Below are 18530 nucleotides of genomic sequence, written 5' to 3' on the forward strand. Positions count from 1 at the left end.
AACAAGCACAATCAACCTCTCATGTGAAAGACAAGGCTGAGTGGGGAATTGATTATTTTTAAAAAGAGTCTTAGAAATGGTAACATCAAGTAACAGTTAAATGTACTTTAATTCCTTCAAACAGAAGGATATCTTGAAGGTACATCAGAAATTATTTCATTGATTTCAATATCTTAAAAAAAAAAAAAAAAGCATGGCTTCAAAATTCAGGAACAGTATCCAATAAACAAAGTACTGTTGTTATGCGCCTGGTTTAGAGTGTGGTACAAAGAAAAGCTTACAGATTCAAGAAAACGGCATAAATGACTAAGAAATTGATTCAGATAATGCTTGTTTACAGGGACAAAAACTATGTTGACAAGTATGAGTAAGCACACAGATAATCTGTTTAAAAAAGCCCAAACCTTTCTAACTGTATTTACACACATGGATGTATTTGCTTTCCTTTGGCACTATAAATTACAGACAAAAGATTCCATTTTATAGCCATTAAACTTAAAACTTAAAAATAACCTTTGAGTCATTTAAATCATACAGCCCCAGCATAGTAGCTTCATCTTATTAAATTGCTGCCAACTCTGTAGTCTAACTCTGGAAATTCAGGCCACAAAGCCTGAATTCAGCTTCTACCTGTGACAAATTTCACTCAGCAGGATTAACTGGATGTGAGCAGCTCAAGCAGCAGTGGGGAATTAATGAGATACAGACAGGTATTTAATAAGAATGAATCTCCCATTCTTATCCAAGGTGGACATCTACCTTTAAATGCTCTTTATATGCATATACAAATTAAATCAGGTAGAAATGGACACCCATTACATATATTCAGCCAAATTAGCCATTAAGTGAACAGTCATGAGCACATGATGGCCATCTGTAACATTTCTTCAGCCTTGCAGAGAAATGTGTTAATCCCTACTCATTTCCATTGCTAGAAAAAAAAAAAATTACACTTAACAAATATGGTTTATTCTTTTAGCATGTTAGTTTACTTTTTAGGCAGGGCCAGGAGTAAACCCTTGTTTCACAGGAAATTCAGTTTTTTCAGTACAGTAGCAAGAGTGTTTTGGCAACCTGTAAAATCCAAAAGAACATGCAAGAAAAATCTCAGAAGTACCATTTAATTATTCACTTCTCATTTCTTGTTCATGGTATTTGACTTTATAGAACCTGAAGCTTTGATTACTTTCAAAACAGTTTTTACAGGTTTTCTGCTAGTAACCAACAGGGGTGTAACAACAATGGCACAATATTTTTCTTAAAGCAATAAAGACTAGGAAAAAAGTATTTTCCTTGAACAACTACAATCAATTAGGACTACATAAAAATTAAGTAACGAGGCATCATGGCAAGTAATAGCACATCAACCCTCTACCACAACAGGAAGCGGTTTTCAATCTTACAACAAAAAGGAATTGAATGAAAGAGAATCTAAAATTTATAGACTTCATGTTTTGTTCCTTCTCTCTCTACATGGTAAGAAACCGTTACCAATTAACATTTTACTTTGCTCTGCAAGTAGAATCAGGGCAGAAGCTTTTGTTGAAATAAACAGTTGCCTTATTTTTGCATTGATCACATGCAGACTGGACGTTGTCTTGTCTTTGATAACTAGATTGAATACAAGCTGAACCAGACACTTACAGAATGTTTCCTCCACACACGTTATTTGGGCATGTCTCACAGACATTAATCTTGTTCTGCTAAGTGTATTCTTAAGCATCAAAAGAAAGCCGAATTTGACTATAGCAAATTCTGTGAGGAAAAGGAATCAGAGAATACAACAGCAAGTCTTCCCAGAAGACAGGTTTTTTTCTACACATCCAAAGAGAACTAGCTGTTTGAATTTTAGATTAGCTGATACAACATTTTTTTAAATATTTCAAAAGCACAGCATGTTAAAACAACTTTCATTACACTCTGTGGAATACCAGTACCAACAAACTCTATGTGAAATTGTTAAAAGCTACTCAAATGCAGGCTCTTAAAATGAAAGAGTACAGTATATCTAAAGCATATATACATGCTGCTACCAAGGAAAGAAAGCAGGAAAGTAGCAACTTTTTATACACATGCTTCGCTAATCTTGCTCTTTGAAATAGCCCCCAAATTAGCTTGCACTTAAGATTTATTTTCAACTGAAATGACTTACAAAAAGACCCAAATCTTCTTATAAGACCTCCTGGTCTTTTTATTCTGAGCTTGCATGACGTTTTGATGCAAACTGAATTACCGGAGATACAGTACTGCAAGTTATTACTTAAAAAAAAATAAATCTAGGAATCAGGTGATTTTTCTTTTTAAAAAAACGTGACTATAAACCTGTCTTCACACAAGGCATGTGTACCTACAGCCCTGTCTTACCCAGTTAGGTAATTCAAGAAATGGAGTGTGCAGTAGTAACTACCAAAGGAAACATTTTACAAGTACTGAAATAGTGGAGACTAAATGAACAGATTATCAGTCCACACAACCACAAGGTTGCATTGCACTACATAAATACTGACCAAATGCCCCCAAAAATGTCAAGAAACTACAAGCAAGTTCAAAACAGGATATTAAAACTGTTTCTTTCAGTGAAGACCAACCAGTCCCTTTGTGTACACATTTAGTTTTATTGTAACAAAGCAACTTGTACACTTTAACGTTTAAAACTGAGCATCTTTCTTTCCTTTCCAGTGAAACAAAAAAAAAAAAAAAAAAAAAAAGAATTTAAAAATAAACAAGAACAAAATTACAATAGAGAATGTCAATTCCAAATAAGATCCTACAGGTTCTGCTGATTCTCCATCAAGTGGCAGGGCTCAAAGTCGTCATTAGGAGAAGATTTTATTTTAAAAGTGTCATCTTAAACTGCAAGGATGTTTGTTAAACATCACAATTAAACATGCCAAAGGAGAAGAAGCCATGTTGTCAAAATGCCCACTTAACCCACCCAAACATCTGAAACCCACCCCGGCTGACCTTCTATAACCCCATTTTTTTTTTTTTTAATTTTTTCTTTTTTTTTAAACAAGAGAAAGTAGACAGATACATGTTGGTAAATGCTAACTGTCCATATTCACATAGAGACACAGTGTAATCTCTGAGCCCAATATACAGAGAAAGAAGGAAAAAAGCTAGATTCTATGCACTACTACACAGGGGCCTAGCACTCTTCAGCTTCCAGCAGAGTGAAGGGAGCAGAAGGTTTTCTTTTTTCCCACAGAACATGGTGTGTTGATTCCATAAACAGTTTTTGTTTTGAGACAGAAAGGGATAAAAATGAACTTGAAACAGAAACTGGTAGATTCTTTTCCACTGTATTCTGCTCAAGGTATTTCCCCCAAAATAAATTGTGAACCATGGTGTAGAGGAGAGAAAAATAGACCTCAAGAGAACAAGGCGACTGAGCACAAGAAAAAAAAGACAGCAACTTGCTCCCAGGGACTGGAGAAAAATTAAAAAGGTAAAAAGGGGGTTTGGAATCCATCAGTGTTCAATTAGTCATCTTCTCCTTCATCCTCCTGTTGAAACATAAGCAACAATTAAAACAATCTGATCACTAAACTTCAGATAGCACGAAGTTTCAAATGCAATAACCAGAATGTTTTGCTACCCTACAGAGTTATTTATAGCATGCTGTATGATGATCTCTCTTGCCTGCTTCACTAAGGAGTAGTAATGCTTGCCATACATAAAAATCAGTTAATAACTGGATGCCCCAATGAAAAAACATCAGGCTTGAAAAACTACCGTGACTTAGAATCACTACAAACACTGATGTTTAGAAATCAAAGGGGTCATCTTTTTTCCCCTTGTTTTAAACTCTGAAGAGAAAAATGCTTCAGCTTTCAGATGCTAAATTCTAGGTTACATAGTGGAGCCTGGTACTCTGGTGCCCACAACAGTCGTCCGATCTCAGTACAAGTAGTTTTTTTGCTGCTGAAATTCAGACACACCACACCCAATTACAAAAAACAAAGACATTCTAAACTTTAACTTACCAACACCCTTAATGCTGTCCCTGGAATCCTACTTGCAACTAAAGAAAATTTCTAATTCCTGAGTCCACAGAGTCTTATCTAAGCTGGGCATAAGCAGAAATAAGCCAACAGGTGGGAGGACAGAGCTGGATATATCAACAGAAGTTATTTACAAGTAAAGCCTTGCTAGAATGTTCGCTAATTAAGAATTTTGTTATGCTAATATCCTAGTTCTTCTAAAGCACCACCTTTACAAATTTACTGAAGTTACTTATTTGCACTCTCTCTTATATACACAAACATACTTACTGCTACACTGAAACCACTCCACAAGTTAAGGTAGTAACAGTTCTGCTTCCCCCCTCCAAACACCTTGTCAGTGACTGTACAGAAAAGAACTATTTTACTTTTGTAGCAATGGCTCAGTATTCTTACAAGATCCCTCTTATAATTTATTTTGATTCTCATACACCAAAGATGGAAGGCATAAGGAGTAAGATTACTCACCTCTCCTTCCTCTCCCTCATCATCGTCTTCATCTTCCTCCCCCTCATCTTCATCTCCTTCTTCATCAATATCCTCCAATCCTTCTTCCTCTTCATCGTCATCATCATCCTCCTCTCCCTCCCCTTCTTCATCATCCATATCAGGAACCTTAAAGACACAGATGCAACATTAACTACAGTGATCAAACTCTCTTTCACTTGAACAGTGCTTTTATGGGTGTGGATCAACAACTCCGTGCTGTACTTACCAAGTAGTACTGTAAGGGATTTGGCCAGATGTCGTCCTTGATGACTTCTCCTAGTTCATCAGCCCCTGCATCAGAGTGGTCAGTGAACCAGGTAAAGAAGCTTTCTGGCTCTTCATGCTGCCTCTTCCTACTGGCTTTGTTCTGTGTCTGGCTTGAACGTTTTGTCAGATCCTGAAAAGAAAGTTAAGACGTTCCCTAGAGAAGTGGTCTCTGTATATGGTTTGGGGTTGGCTTGTTTTTTTGTTTTTTTGTTTTTTTTTTTTTTTTTTTGTTTGTTTGGTTGGTTTTTTTATTATTATTTATTTTTTTTAATAAGCACCATTTAGAAACGTACTTGTCTGAACAACCACAAGTAGGGAGAAGTGTTTAACAATCTTTTGAAACTCACAGAAAAAGACTGCATTCTCAAGAACACTGGAAAACAGTAAAACCACGTTTCTTTTAATGACCTCCACCAAAACACTGCAAATTCACAGGATCTTGCATTTGATTTATGGTTCCTTATCACAGGGAAGCGCAAGTACAAGCGTTTAATGACATACTGAACTTAAAAGATCTTACAATGGCTACATGCTACTCAGAGTAGCAGTAATTGTAGCTAAAATGCTGTGACTACTACATACACACAATTTAAGAAACACTCCAGTCTCCACACCTCTAAGCTCTGTCTTTAACTTGAGAAAAAGAATTGCCTTCTCATCCTAAGATTTCCTACTATGAAGTCCATCTTTTGTACTAAGTGAAAAAAAAAAAAAAAACACATACAAACTGCTAAAACATATGGTCACAAAAATACACATAACTCCTGTATCTACTATGTTATCCCAGAAGTTCACTAAGTTTGCAACAGACTTTCTGCAAAGTCTGAAAACTACTATCCACTATTTAAATCCATTCTTTCTTTGCTCATACGGTAACTCAAAACTTCTAGTATGTTTTCTTGATAGAATCACATTTATAGGTTTAGACTGTTTAATGAAGAACAATACCAGAATTCACATTGATTTTGTGGTATGTTGTAAAGATCATTTGGCTAGTTTGTACTGGACTGTAACTTCTGATACAAGAGGAAAAGTTCTATTTCTCAATTAAAAAAGTTTACGTTTTCCTCTCGGTCTGAGAGTGACAAAACAAGCAGTGACTTAACTGCAATCCTCAGTTCTACTTTTAAATACTCATTTCAAAATCTTCACATGAAAGCACTCCCAACTTTTACAGAAACTAACTACAGGAAATTATTATGTCTGAATACTGTCTGGATGAAAGACATGCCCACATTATTTCGTGGCTGCAACTTCTCCAACGATGTGGTATCTGGAAACAAAGTTGAGAAAAAGAAAAAAACAACCAACTGAAAATCAACCAAAATCATACACTATAGGTGCCTATAGGACCCCTCAAAACCATGCTGTCCTCACAATTCTTAATTTAGCAGTTATCTTAAGCAAACAACAAAACACAGATTCTAGATCCATGCCAAAGAGACAAGCTAATGCACTTGTTAATCCCTCCATCTGGTCATACTTGTACTTTCACTGTTTTAATGGTGGTGCTGAACTGAGCAAGAGAATTCACTACAGATCTCCATTTAAATGTGGTATTCCGAACCCTACAGGGGAGGCATGAACTATGTATGTAGAGAATTGGAAAGAGGGTTGAGAGGGGAAGGGAGACAGTTTCAATTCAAAAGAATAAAATGAACACCATGAAAATGATGGTATCACAAAGAGCAGCAATCATCTTTCCCCAATGCACATACACACCTTTCCAGATTTCCATTTGATCTCAGTTGATTTTGAAGATGGGTCTCCACTTTCATTGAGGTGAAACTCTTTGGAGAGAACTTTATTTTCAAAGTATGGATTCTCATCAAAATACTGCAGAGTTGAAAGCAAAGAATTAGAACCCACACAATGTAAAGACACATGCCAAGTCAAACCTGGTAATGAATGGACTAAATGGATACCTGAAAAGATTAAGTTACAAACTACAACCCAATGTGTGATTATATTCAAAAAAACTCAGAAAAAATCACCAAGTGAAGGAATTATTTAAAGTACTTACAAAATCTATTCTGTAACCTGATTTGATGTCTTCAAATTCTGTCACCTCAACTCTGGTCAAATAATGCAGTGCTTCCTCATCTTCTTCTCCCAGCAGTGCAGATACTAAAACAGAATTAGGAATCCCACATTAACAAGGCTATGAAATGTGTATCACAGAGATGAAATAGAGTAAATTGATAGCAAGTAAGATCTCAAAAGCAGAGTCCAAGTCAAGTTCTTGCAGGCCATTTTTTTTGAGTTACCAGCCAACAGACTATTAGCATTTGTGTGATTTGCAGTTGCTGAGGTGCAAACATTGTTTGCTTGTTGTAGTCCAACATTAAAGAGCAGCAAAAGCTGCATACATCTACCCTTCTCTCTGAAACACATTCGCACATGTAATTTGCGCAATCTAAACAGTCTACAAACTTGTTTTGTCCTCTCAAAGTCCATTGTCAAGACTCCTGAGTTCACCTCCAGTTAAAAAAAAACAACCAACAAACTAGAATAGTTTTAGTGGTGGTTTTGTTTGTTTGGTTGGTTGTTTTTTTTTAAGGATCCAATTATCTAAAAAAAGTGGGAAACTTGTCATTTAAACTGCAGAGAGAAAACCAACATGGGATTTTAGTGAACAAGATGTTCCTTTGGTTAACAAATACAAGAAACAAAAAGCTTATAAAATGCACCGTAGGACAAAAAGGAAATGTTAGCTTATGAAGCGGGTTTCTGTTTAAACGTATGCCCAGCAACAATTCTCAAAAACCCTCAGAGCTGCAAGATACTCATATAACATGCAAGCAAACACTGAGTTTATAGAAAAAAAAAAGGGATATTAAGAATATACCTTGTGGGTGGTTGACAAATGTTGTTACCCAGAAATTTGGGATTTTGGCGATCAATTCTGACCTCTTCTGGAAGAATGGTTGGCGGAGTTTGTTATATTTCTGTTCTACTTTCAAAATTTCCTCACTGGCTTGTTCATTCAGTCTGTAATAGGAAGAGCCACATTAACCACAGGAGAGAGAGAGAAATGAAATTTAAAAATGCATGATCAGTAGTTAGCTAAAAACTGCATGGGTCTGACCAGACTAGTCTGCCATATTCCACAAATGCGATGTCAAACAAAAAATGAGGCCCAAACCAGTATCAACTTTTAAGAAACATACTACTAGAAGCAATCTCACCGATTTTAATGAAACATTCTAAACACATTGTATGTATTGCAGCATTACATAAGGGACAGACCCTTAGTTATGCAAAGCAAAGTAGTATTTTACCTCTTAAACATTTTGTTTGCAAAAGACCTGAAGATGGGTAACACATAACACTATCACCTGCTCTTTATAACTTTTGAGCAGGCAGGCGAGCTACAGCAAAGCACTTTTGTACTCCACACAAGTAAAATCTGAAGACAAAACATTTAATTGATTCATTTTGTAAAAAGGCAGAGTCTCAGTTGTCACCTGCAGTCTTTGCAGGACAGTGTGCATGCAGATAAGACCAGGTGAATGTTGACAGAGAACCCACAGAGAGTTCTGGCATATGAAACTAATGTTTCAGTGACACTTTCTACATATTATTCTATGAGCAAATGAATATATAATTTTAAAAAAGTATAATAAAAGCTAACTTTTCAACCATGTTTTTGGTTCTGCTTACAAGCATGAAAATACTGCAAAACAGAACACACAGTACTTGAACAAACAGTATGAAATAGATTTCTTCTATCAAAATGATCACAGTTAATTAAAAACTTTAAACTCAAGTTCTACCTTTTTAATTACACATAATTAAACAAGAAAACAGAATACTACTTCAAATTTTTTTATCATACACAAATACTTCTTACATGTAAATCATGTCAAAACACAAGTAGATCGTGGCAGTTTAGACAGAGTGAAAACTACTACCAAGTGCTTATTTTACTACGTATTTTTATTTTTCAAAGTTACATTTTAATTTCTACTAAAACACTTTAGAAGTTTTTTTACCTGTCTATTTCATTTTGTACTTCATCAATGTGTTCAATTGCTTCCTGTTGCTCTTTTTCTGAAAAACAAGCAAAAATTCATCAAAATCCCTTCATTCTCAAGTCTGACAAATCACCCGGGGTTTTTGCTTAAGACTTTTTCTAGTCATCTACTTCAGAAGTACACAGATATTTCTATTAAATGTCCTAAGTGTTACCAGGCCTCAAAAGCTTCAGCAGCTTCCAGGGTGTACTATGGCTGAAGTGCCAAAAAGTTTGACAGAATGGTACTTGAAATGGGTTTAACTCTAGAAACCACAGCTCACATTTCCCTACAGTTTTATAAGTCAACTTAAATGATAAGTCAATCATGACAAATAACAACAATTTAATTAAAAAGGCACAAGTCGTATTTGCTAAGACCAGGACATTTGAAGGAATGCCAAAGAATTCAGAGTGGACAGAAATATCAATAGACACAGCTTAACTGAGAACATGACACCTTCTAAAAACCGGGGGGAAAAAAAAAAAAAAAAAAAAAAAAAAAAAGAAAAAGAGAAAACCGTTCAGAAAGGCGGTTACAACTAGAAAAGACTTTCCAGTCGCCGTTTGGCAGGTATTTTCTAGTCGGAAGTTACCCTCGACAAAGCCCGGCAAAGGTCTGGGTTACGGGAGGACTGTTTACCTATCGCGCTGGGAGATGAATGAACGGCAGCGGGAAGTCGCTGGAGCAGTGCAGCACGCTCACTCCTCCCCCGGTAAGTTTCCCGCACTGCTCAGCCCGCGTTAGGGAACAGCTCTCCCCGCTCCCTGGTTGCGCGGGGGGATGCGCTGCCCCCTCCCCAAGACGGAGAAGGCGGCCGGGTACGGAGAACACGTGCATGACCGGAGCTCAAAAGCGGGCGCGGGCACGGCGGGGCGCGACGGCCGGACTTGATGGAAGGAGGAAGGAGCGAGAGCGCTGCGCCCCTTCCGCGGCGGCGGCCGGGAGGAAACCCAAGGCGCGGCGACCTTTCAAAACTGCGAGGCTGCCGCGATCGCACGTGGGGACGGCGTGGACGGCTCCATCGCCGCACCGCGTGGCTCCCCGGGCGGGCAGGCCCCGGCGGCGGAGCCGGCGCCGCTCCATCCCCGCCCGGCGGGGCAGCACCACGCGGCCGCGGCGGCGCCGAGCCCAGGAGGCGGCGAAGCATCATGGCGGCGGCGGAGCACAATGAGGCTCCGCGGATGCTGCTCCGGGAGGGGGAGCGGGGGGGGTCCCGCTGCTCCGCCAAGGCCGCAGCGCCCCCCGCCCGGCCCCGCCTGCGCCCGTGGGGAAGGAGGCCGGGCCGGGGAGCGGAGACAAAAGGGCGCTAACATGGCCTCCTCCTGCTGCCGCTGGGGCCTGCACATCCGCCCGGCCGACCCCGCGCTCTTCCCGCCTCCGGCCCGGCCGCGGCCCGTGTGGCTGGGGAAAATGGCGGTCGGTGCGGCGCGGTGCGAGGCGGAGGCCTCGGCGGCTGCCGCCATTCCCTTCCCGCCCCCGGCGCGCCCTCACCTGAGGTCTCGTCGGCCCCATCGTGGTTGGAGTTCAGCTCCTTCTTACTGACTTTGGCCGCCGGCGCCGACATGTTGGTGGCTGCGGAGCGGAGCGCGAAGGGAGGGGGGGCTGTAACGGGACTGAGCGGAGGGGGGGGGGGGCCGGGCACAGACTCCTCCTGCTTGCCGCTGCTGCCGCTGCTGCCACCGCCGCTCTGGCTCCCTCCGCCTCCGGGGCGCTCCGGCCTCCCTCCGCCCGGACCTAGGGCTCCCGGATAACAGCGGGCGGCAGCGGCACTCGCTCTGCCTCACGCTCCCCACAGCCAGAATCACCACCACCGCCGCCTCCTCCTGCTGCTGCTGGCGAGGGGCGGGCAGCGCGGCGCGCATGCGCAGCAGCCCCCCCCAGGGGCACTGGGAGGGAGGGAGGGGGAAACGGCGGCCGCAACGCGCAGGCGCACCAAGCCCCCCTCCGGGGCGCTGAGGGAGCGAGCGCCGGAAGGCGCAGGCGCGTTCCGCTCCCCTCCTGGAGAGAGGCTGAGCGCAGCGTTCTGCGCAGGCGCGGGAACCGCCTCTCCGCCGCGGGCGGCCCGCGCGCAGCCGCAAAGAGGGCGCTCGGCAAGCCCCGCCCCCGTCGACCACTCCACGCTGGGCACCCATTGGCGGGAGGGAGCGGAGGGCGGGGCTGGGCGCGGAGACACAGAGGACGGCGCGAGAGGCGGGAGAAGGGCGGGGGGGGGGAAGAGAGAGTAGGGCGGTGGCGCGCGCAGGTGTGCGTGGGGGAGCGCGCATGCGTGCGCGCGCCGCGGCCGTTGCTTCGCGCGCACGTGGCCGCGCGCCCTCCGCTGTGAGCACCGCAGGTCGAGGTCCGCGCGTCCCCTCAGTGTGTGGAGAGACGCGGTCCCTCTCCTCGCGTGGGGGTGGCCGAGGGCCCCCGGGGGAAAACAGGGAGGGCGGGGGTTGGCAGTTGGGACCACCGATCATCAAATGGTTCTGAAACAGCTGCAGCGCTGAACGGTCCCCCCTGCCTGAGGCGGCCCCTCTGGCCCAGCCCCAGCACCTCCTGTGCCTGCAGGTGTTGCGTGAGGTGACGTGGTGTTTCCACCCTGCCGTGCCCTGGGGACACGGCGACCCCCCATCTCCCTGCACTGCCTCCCTTAGCTGGAACATGACCCAAAGCAATAACTTCAGATGTTACATTTTAAGGGCACAGAGGCCCTGTCAGTCACATCCAGCACACTGGGTTAATGTGGGAGCACAACTCTAGAAGGTCATTGAGCCCAGCCGTCTGCCAACACACCTGCCACTGCACCAAGAGCAAGCAGACTTTAAATAACTCTTTTGTCCCTTTCCTGTCCACCTGTCATGGAAGAGCTCATTGCAGTTTCACAGCTACAGCTAGCTCTGTTTCGCTCTTAAAGTAACAGCCAGAGCCACTCTTTTCTACCAAAGTATGCAGCATGTCATTCACAGATGAATATTACGTTACAGATCAGGCTAAGAAAAAAGTACAGCACTGATGTAGGAACTTGTCTGTTGTGTTTGTTTTCCAGTCACACAATATTATCGTATTTTCCTTGCTTGTTTCCTTTTTTGTCTCCTCTTCAAGTTGCCCTTACAGTGGACTTACTCAACAAGGCCTGGATTAGTTCCTGCCTTCTCAGAGGTCTTAACTATAGTTTTCTGATTCCCACTCCCACCTGTTGCTTCCAAATCCCAATTGCTTTTTCTTTTGTATTCCCAGCTGTCACTTCCCACCATCTATGTCCGTGTGTCCATTGCTACCCACAACTGCTGCTGCGTGTCCACAGTTTGTATCATCCTTCCCCGTGCAAACAGCAGAAGAGGAGCTGCCCTCTGATAGTCCTATGCTTTCACATACAGCAATGAGCTCTCTTAACTGCTGGGCACAAAAGGTAAGCAAAGCATCACAACTTTATAAATGCAAGATTAAATCCTTCCCAAGAGGGATGTCTCAAGGCCTTCCTGAAGCCCATCACAGTGAGATAACTTATGTCTGCATCTCCCAAGATCAATTAATATGGATATCTTCACATTCAGGCAAGGTAAGCTTGTGTGTGGCTTGGTTTTCTTCATTCATTTTCCTTTGAGTCTCTTTGCTATGCAGTTGTATCTGCTTGATATTTTTTTTGCCTCTTTTCTCACTTGTAATGTACTATTGTCTTTCTCTAGATCAGCCTTTGAAGGTCTATAATTTGAAAATACAGGCCATATGTGTGAAAGCTAGTTCCAAGCAGGAACATGATGATGCGAGCGGCATTTGCCTGCTCTCTACTAGAATCCCTTGTTTAGTTTATGAATTACTCGGTATTCTTGAAGTACATGATTAAGGTGATCCACTGATGTACCTAAAGTCAAGTAATCATTAATTTTAACTGCTGTACTGTTAAAAACATTTCCATGATCTGTTTATCCTACCCTAAAACTAGCTATTATGAATAAGAGTATATCTATTAAATATATATATTAAAATAAAGACTTTTAAAATATGTTTAATTTTGAGACACAAAATACAAATCTATGCTTTCATGCAAAAAGAGAAACCAGAGTTCAATTTTGGGGGGAGGAAGTAGTGTTCTTTCACATAGTTACTTTTTTTTTTTTTCTTTATTTCTTCAATAGTTAGTGTTGGTGATGTGTTGTTCCCAGCTTCCTAATAAACCTTTTGTCCTAACTCTTTTCTAGCAGGAAGAGAACTGAGGAAGTTACAGTAACATCAATACTTCTCCAATTATACATCCTTTCACTCCAACAGACCAGGTACTGTTGCTTTAACAGCCTGTATTTTCTGTTTTTCAAAATAGAGCATTGTTTATACAGTTCAACTCTGGTCTAACTTCTGAGTGTTTCATAAAAGGTCTCAAAACAACAGGTGCTTACATGCTTCTGGGGTTTGGCTCAAAGAATTTGACAACAGTTCACAGAATGATGCCCTCTCTGCGCTCTCCTCCTTGCTTTACAGAAAAATTAAGAAGTAAAACTAAGCCACTGAGTTAAAGTCGTTTTTCAGCCCTAGGAAGGATCAGAGGAGAGCACCCAGCGGCTTTTGCAGCTGAATTGATTTACTGTTTGTTCTTGCTGCATTGTTAACATGTATGCTCAGGAGGAACATGACTCAAATATTTGTGAAGCAACAAGTAGCAGCACAACTCTCATCTCGGTCTGAAACTGTTCCTCAGTGTAGGTACCCCAGACCCTATGTAGTTTCATTACCAAGGAAGGAAAATTGTATCTAGGTGGTATAAAGCCTTGTTGTTACATGAGTTACCTGCTGTTACACAAGATTTTCAGAAATCCCATGCAATGCTTAGGCCTAATATATAACTGTGTTTAATATCCCTGATACTATAACAAAAGATAATGAATACTTAGAGGTTTAATTGATAAATAGTCAGTTACCTCCCTTCACTTCTACTATTTTTCACTATCTATAACTAATCTCTAAGGCAGTTTTAGTCCTTGAATAGCTGTTGACGGTTTAAAGTGTACAGTTCTAATCCTATGATACAGGGTGTGCGTGTGAATGTATTTAGAGAAGATGATGTCCTCCTTCTCTCATCTTCTTGCAAGACCTTTCTCAGCTCTGATTACATCCAGTATAATAGAACAGTAACATTTTTTCCTAAATGAAGTAGCTATACTGCCTATATCACAAATAGTTCTTTTTCTTCCATGTTACAGTTCGTATTCCTGATTTTGTTTGAACTTCAGGTTGCACAGTTCAAGTTGTAAAACCATACTGTATGTAGCATCTTTCAGACTCAGTACATGAGTACTCTGGTGTTGACGAATAAGGGGGTTAGATCTTTGCAGCCTGCCAGATGGCAATGACTTTGCTAGACAAATGAAGAAAATTTGTGTTAGTTTTCCTTTATGTATATTTGGGATATATGGGGGACTTGGCAACAGCTGATAATGATTAATGGCCTTACAGTTTACACAGAGTGTAGCAGTAACTGCACATTTTTCCTCAAGAATTGAATGAACAGAGTTTCTTTGTAAAGATAATCTTGTACTTGCTCCTTGATGTAAAAGTTCAGATGTCCCAATATTTCTTTCCTTAGTTAGGTATGTTACTACAAGAAAGAGATGTAATTGGTAATCATGCTTAGTTTCTGGAATGTGAATTCAGCTGTAAATTTTAAACACGAACCCCTGATTTGGCAAGTGAAATCAGAAAATGTGCTAAATCCTCTCAAATACAATGCAATGATGTGTGAAAAAGAAATAAGAGTATGTTTCCTTCTAAGTATTTCTGCAATGCAAAATGGGCATACATAGAATTATGCAAGTCAGTATAATTAATAGCAGCTTACGTTCTTGTAGTCTTCCATCCCAAAGAATCTCACAGTCTTTACAGAAACTATTGTAGAGAAATATAAAACAAGGATCATTTTACCACTACTGAAAAGCATCTGACTTCTTAACAACTGTACATCTATGCTGGGAGCGTGGTCTTCCACAAAGAACTTGCAGACTTGGGCTCTGTATTAGGAACAAAGATTCCCCCTTGGAGTGCAAAACAATATTTTGTAGAGTATATGAAAGCTTATAAATTACAGAGTACACCGGTTAGTTGAAGGCTGCACAACATCTCAAGCACACATAAGCTTGTACTTGATAGTGAAAGCTGACTGGCATATCAGTGCTTACTCTAAGCAGCAGGCAGAGACACACGGGCTGGTTTGCTGTGTGTAATCAGTTTGACAGCCCCCAGGAACTGCCGAGTCTCCATGACCCTAGACAGACAGTTTGGCACATATATTAAACAGTCAAATACCTCCCCTCCAACTGTTTATCCATCTCCACTAGTCACAGACCTTCCCAGTCAAGCACTCACATTAGAACTGAATGGTTAGATAATGACGGAAGAATCTTCCACGTGTCCTCACAGTTGTTGCAGTTTAAACCCTCGGATGAAAATATTTCTGAGCTGATAACTGCCTTTGAAGCCGGATGGCTGTTCAGTAACACAGACAACAGGGAGTGACTAATACTATGTAGTTGAACAAATCCAGTGATTCTATTTGGATGATTTTTTTTTGTTACTATTTTTGGTAAAGTTCCTATTAGACATAGTTGCTAAATCTGATTTTTATTTTTTACTATACCGACATTTTTAACTTACCAGAGCACTTGCTTGTAATCTGTGAAGAGCTGGATGGTCATGTAACACTTGTGCTTGTTTCCAGATACTAGAGACAAAGAGGCAGTCAAAATATTCTTAAAAATCTTAAATTCAATTCAAAATCAGTGAAGCCTAGGACACTTCTGAACACGAGACATAAGTTTTTCAGGTATGTGGGTACTTAAGAATGTTTTGCTCGTATTTTTCACATAAGGTATACATCTGTAAATTTTGTAGGGAACTGATCTATGCCTTCCAGAATATTAGGGGAAGTTATCTATTGGAAAATTCTTTCGAAGTTACATTCTGCATTGTGAAATTAAGAGTCCCTGCCCAAAGAGACATTTGACTAGAGAAGTTTCCTGCCCTTCTTGACTTCCATTCAGATTTTCTATCTCAGACATTGATGTTGTCCAGTTCCTTGGCTTAGGTGGAGCCCCACATTGACTGTGACAACAGACACATACATAGATGCTGTTATAAGTCCAGAACTACTGAATTGCAATTTCTAAAAGCAAAAATGTTTAAATATCAACTTGTCCAGGTGTGCTACTACCAGTTCCAGATATGAATATCCATCTCCTCTTGCCTGGGGAGTTCACAGTCCAAGATAGGATCTGAAATGTACAAAATTTTTGTTTGAAAACATGTGTTGGCATATGCAAACATGTCTCTTCACTCTCTGCAACACCTGCAGGGTGTTACAAGGGCAGATAGTTAGATTTCATTGGTGCATTCACACCAGTGGATGTTCACAAGCTATCCATAGGGATACAAAATGATTAGTTTGCAGGACAGTATTAGAACCAATCCATGATGCACTGAGGCAATGGAAGACTTCAACCAAGCTTAATACAGCTACAGTTTCACAGAAAATGTCTGAAAACCAAGATGTTTCTTTGAAATCATATGGTGATTAAATGATATATGTTGTGGTTGCCTGTGTTTATGTTTGAGGTTTTATTTTACTACCTGTACTCCTGCCTAATGAAAGCTCTAAACAGAAGTTGTTGGAAAAATGGACCACTTACAAGAAGTATTCCAAGGTAGAATGATCAATCACAAATAAGGACACTTTCAAACTGGAATACTGCAGTATTTATACTGGGAGTTATACTGGAATAGCTGTGCCAACCATATTTTTATGTAGAAGGCCCTGAAATAATTCACAGGGGAAGTAGCTGCTAGTCTTCCTTCAGTGGTGCTCTGTCTGAAGAAAGGCTAGGGCAGAAGCTCTAGTGCTATATAAAATCTTTCTAATGAGATACAACATATACAGATAAAAATTCATGGGAGTGACAGTATTATAAATTTAAATGAATGCTGAATTGAAGTTTTAGGATAACTAAGCAGTAGGGGTAGAACACTGTTGAGGACTAGGAAGAACTATACTTTATGCTTTTGTGGGTTCTCCTGCAAGGAGCTTTTCAGATGATCCTCTTCTCCACTCCTGGGAAAATTAAAAGGGACCCAGCATTTCTGCTAAGACTATTTATAAAAGTTTGCTTTCCAGGATTTTAACTCTGGCCAATTCCTGAAACTCTTACCTATCATCTCAGTCCTACAGCAGGGAAACTTGCTGAATCCTAAACAAAGCTGAGTAACACTTCAAGATTTAGTTCCTCAGAAATAGCAGTAGAGACTAAAATTTGACAATATGTATATTTCATCCATTGTCTTGTTACCAAGTGGTAGCTGTTTTTGTCATTAAAAACTTCCCTTGTTATGTAGAGCACTATCAATATGTGAACTCTCCAGGGGAGTAACCTCTGTTTCTAGCCAGAAAATACCAGATAAAAGTAAATACACGCAACATTGCTCAGTGAAGAGCAAGTATGTTATTTACAATTCTGTAGTTTCAAGTTGGCATTATTCAAACATTTGCAGTATGTCTTGAGTCTTGTGTAGGAGTACAGTGACAGAAAAGGTGAAGCAAAGAGGAAAATATGTAAGGGTCTGTCATATACAATTTTTGCTATAACAATACATTGTACACATTATTACTTTCATCTCAGAATGTCAAAGCTGATTAAAAAATCAAGTTAAATATAAAATGCTCTGTGAGGAAAGTAATTCTTTTATTGGTAGGTTAACTGAATGCCAGAGTTATTCCTCATTAGAGCCTGAGACAGAACTCAAGAATAGAACTAGTCTCCAACTTCGGCTATATAAAATGCTGCATGAGTTGCCAACAATGAAGATCTGCAAGTGGAATTTGGTTAATTGTGTCAGTCTGTAGGAACGCTTATTATTTTTTGGTATTACAATAGCTCTGGGAGTCCTCAGAGTTCTGCGACTGTGATCCCTTTGCGCAAGGTGCTATCTGAACACAAAGAGGTAGCTCTGGCTTAAAAGAATGTAAAATCTTTCAGGACATAGTTTGACAAACTAATTTTTGGTAGAAGTTCCTACTTACGCATTCCCCACCACACATTACTCCCCTCTTCCCCTTCACACTGTCCCTGAACTGTGCCAGAACAGGGTTTTTTTGTGTAGCCCCATGTTAAATTGAATCAGGAAACTGATTTCAATTAGAAATAGTCCCCATTAAAAAAACATTTATTTTTAACTCTAACTAGTACTCTGATCTGGTTCCCTGGTGCAGATGCATGAACAGTGTTACCCTCAAGAAAGAGGGTCCCATGAAGGGAGGAGTGAACAAGGAAAGGGTAAGGAATGTGTTGCATAAGTCTTGCTTACTTAGAAGAGGTGTTTGTAAAACTGTGCCCTTAACTTAGCCTAACCATGACAAGGTTGCAATTGTAACTGGTGTGAAAAAAAACATTTTTATTTTGGGAAGTTTTGTTTAAATTAACACAAGCAAGTAGAATCTATCAATAAACAAAATAGCTGCTCTGCCACCTCAGGTGATACTGTAATAGTTTTCAGAGTAGAATTTGAGATCATTGACAAAAAAGTCATCCTTCCCCTTTCAGATTCAAAAATAACATCTCTCAGAAGCACACAAAGGAAATAACCTTTAAACTCTATGTTTGTTTTTGCAGTGGTATGACTGGAAAATAATTTCATCTGCCTCTGCAAGTGGGGGGTGGTGTAAAACAAAGTAGAGACCATTTCCCTCCCACCACAGTCGTACATCTATTATCTGACTCACCACTTCTGGGACTCC

At 40.8% G+C, this 18530-nt stretch overlaps 1 protein-coding gene across 1 annotated transcript; it reads right to left on the reverse strand.

The window, feature by feature from the left end:
* Window positions 1-2595: 2595 nt before the first annotated feature.
* Window positions 2596-10644, reverse strand: SET (SET nuclear proto-oncogene). The gene is made up of 8 exons (XM_033011978.2): window positions 10271-10644; window positions 8756-8813; window positions 7609-7751; window positions 6784-6887; window positions 6483-6596; window positions 4720-4890; window positions 4473-4619; window positions 2596-3506 (listed from the first exon to the last, which is right to left on the reverse strand). The coding sequence occupies exons 1-8, from the start codon at window positions 10341-10343 to the stop codon at window positions 3483-3485; spliced, it is 834 nt and encodes a 277-aa protein (XP_032867869.2). The 5' UTR covers window positions 10344-10644; the 3' UTR covers window positions 2596-3482.
* Window positions 10645-18530: the final 7886 nt, after the last annotated feature.

This window comes from Tyto alba, unplaced genomic scaffold (assembly GCF_018691265.1).
Source record: "Tyto alba isolate M040663 unplaced genomic scaffold, T.alba_DEE_v4.0 Super-Scaffold_11, whole genome shotgun sequence".
NCBI lineage: Eukaryota > Metazoa > Chordata > Aves > Strigiformes > Tytonidae > Tyto > Tyto alba.

Bases quoted from the DNA above. Each gene is read 5' to 3' on its own strand.
- SET (XM_033011978.2), bottom strand. From the start codon at position 10,343: ATGTCGGCGCCGGCGGCCAAAGTCAGTAAGAAGGAGCTGAACTCCAAC. The intron at 7,752-8,755 runs GTAAAAAAACTT...TTCCTATTACAG, and splicing joins GTACAAAATGAAATAGACAG to ACTGAATGAACAAGCCAGTG. The intron at 3,507-4,472 runs GTGAGTAATCTT...ATGTTTCAACAG, and splicing joins ATGAGGGAGAGGAAGGAGAG to GAGGATGAAGGAGAAGATGA.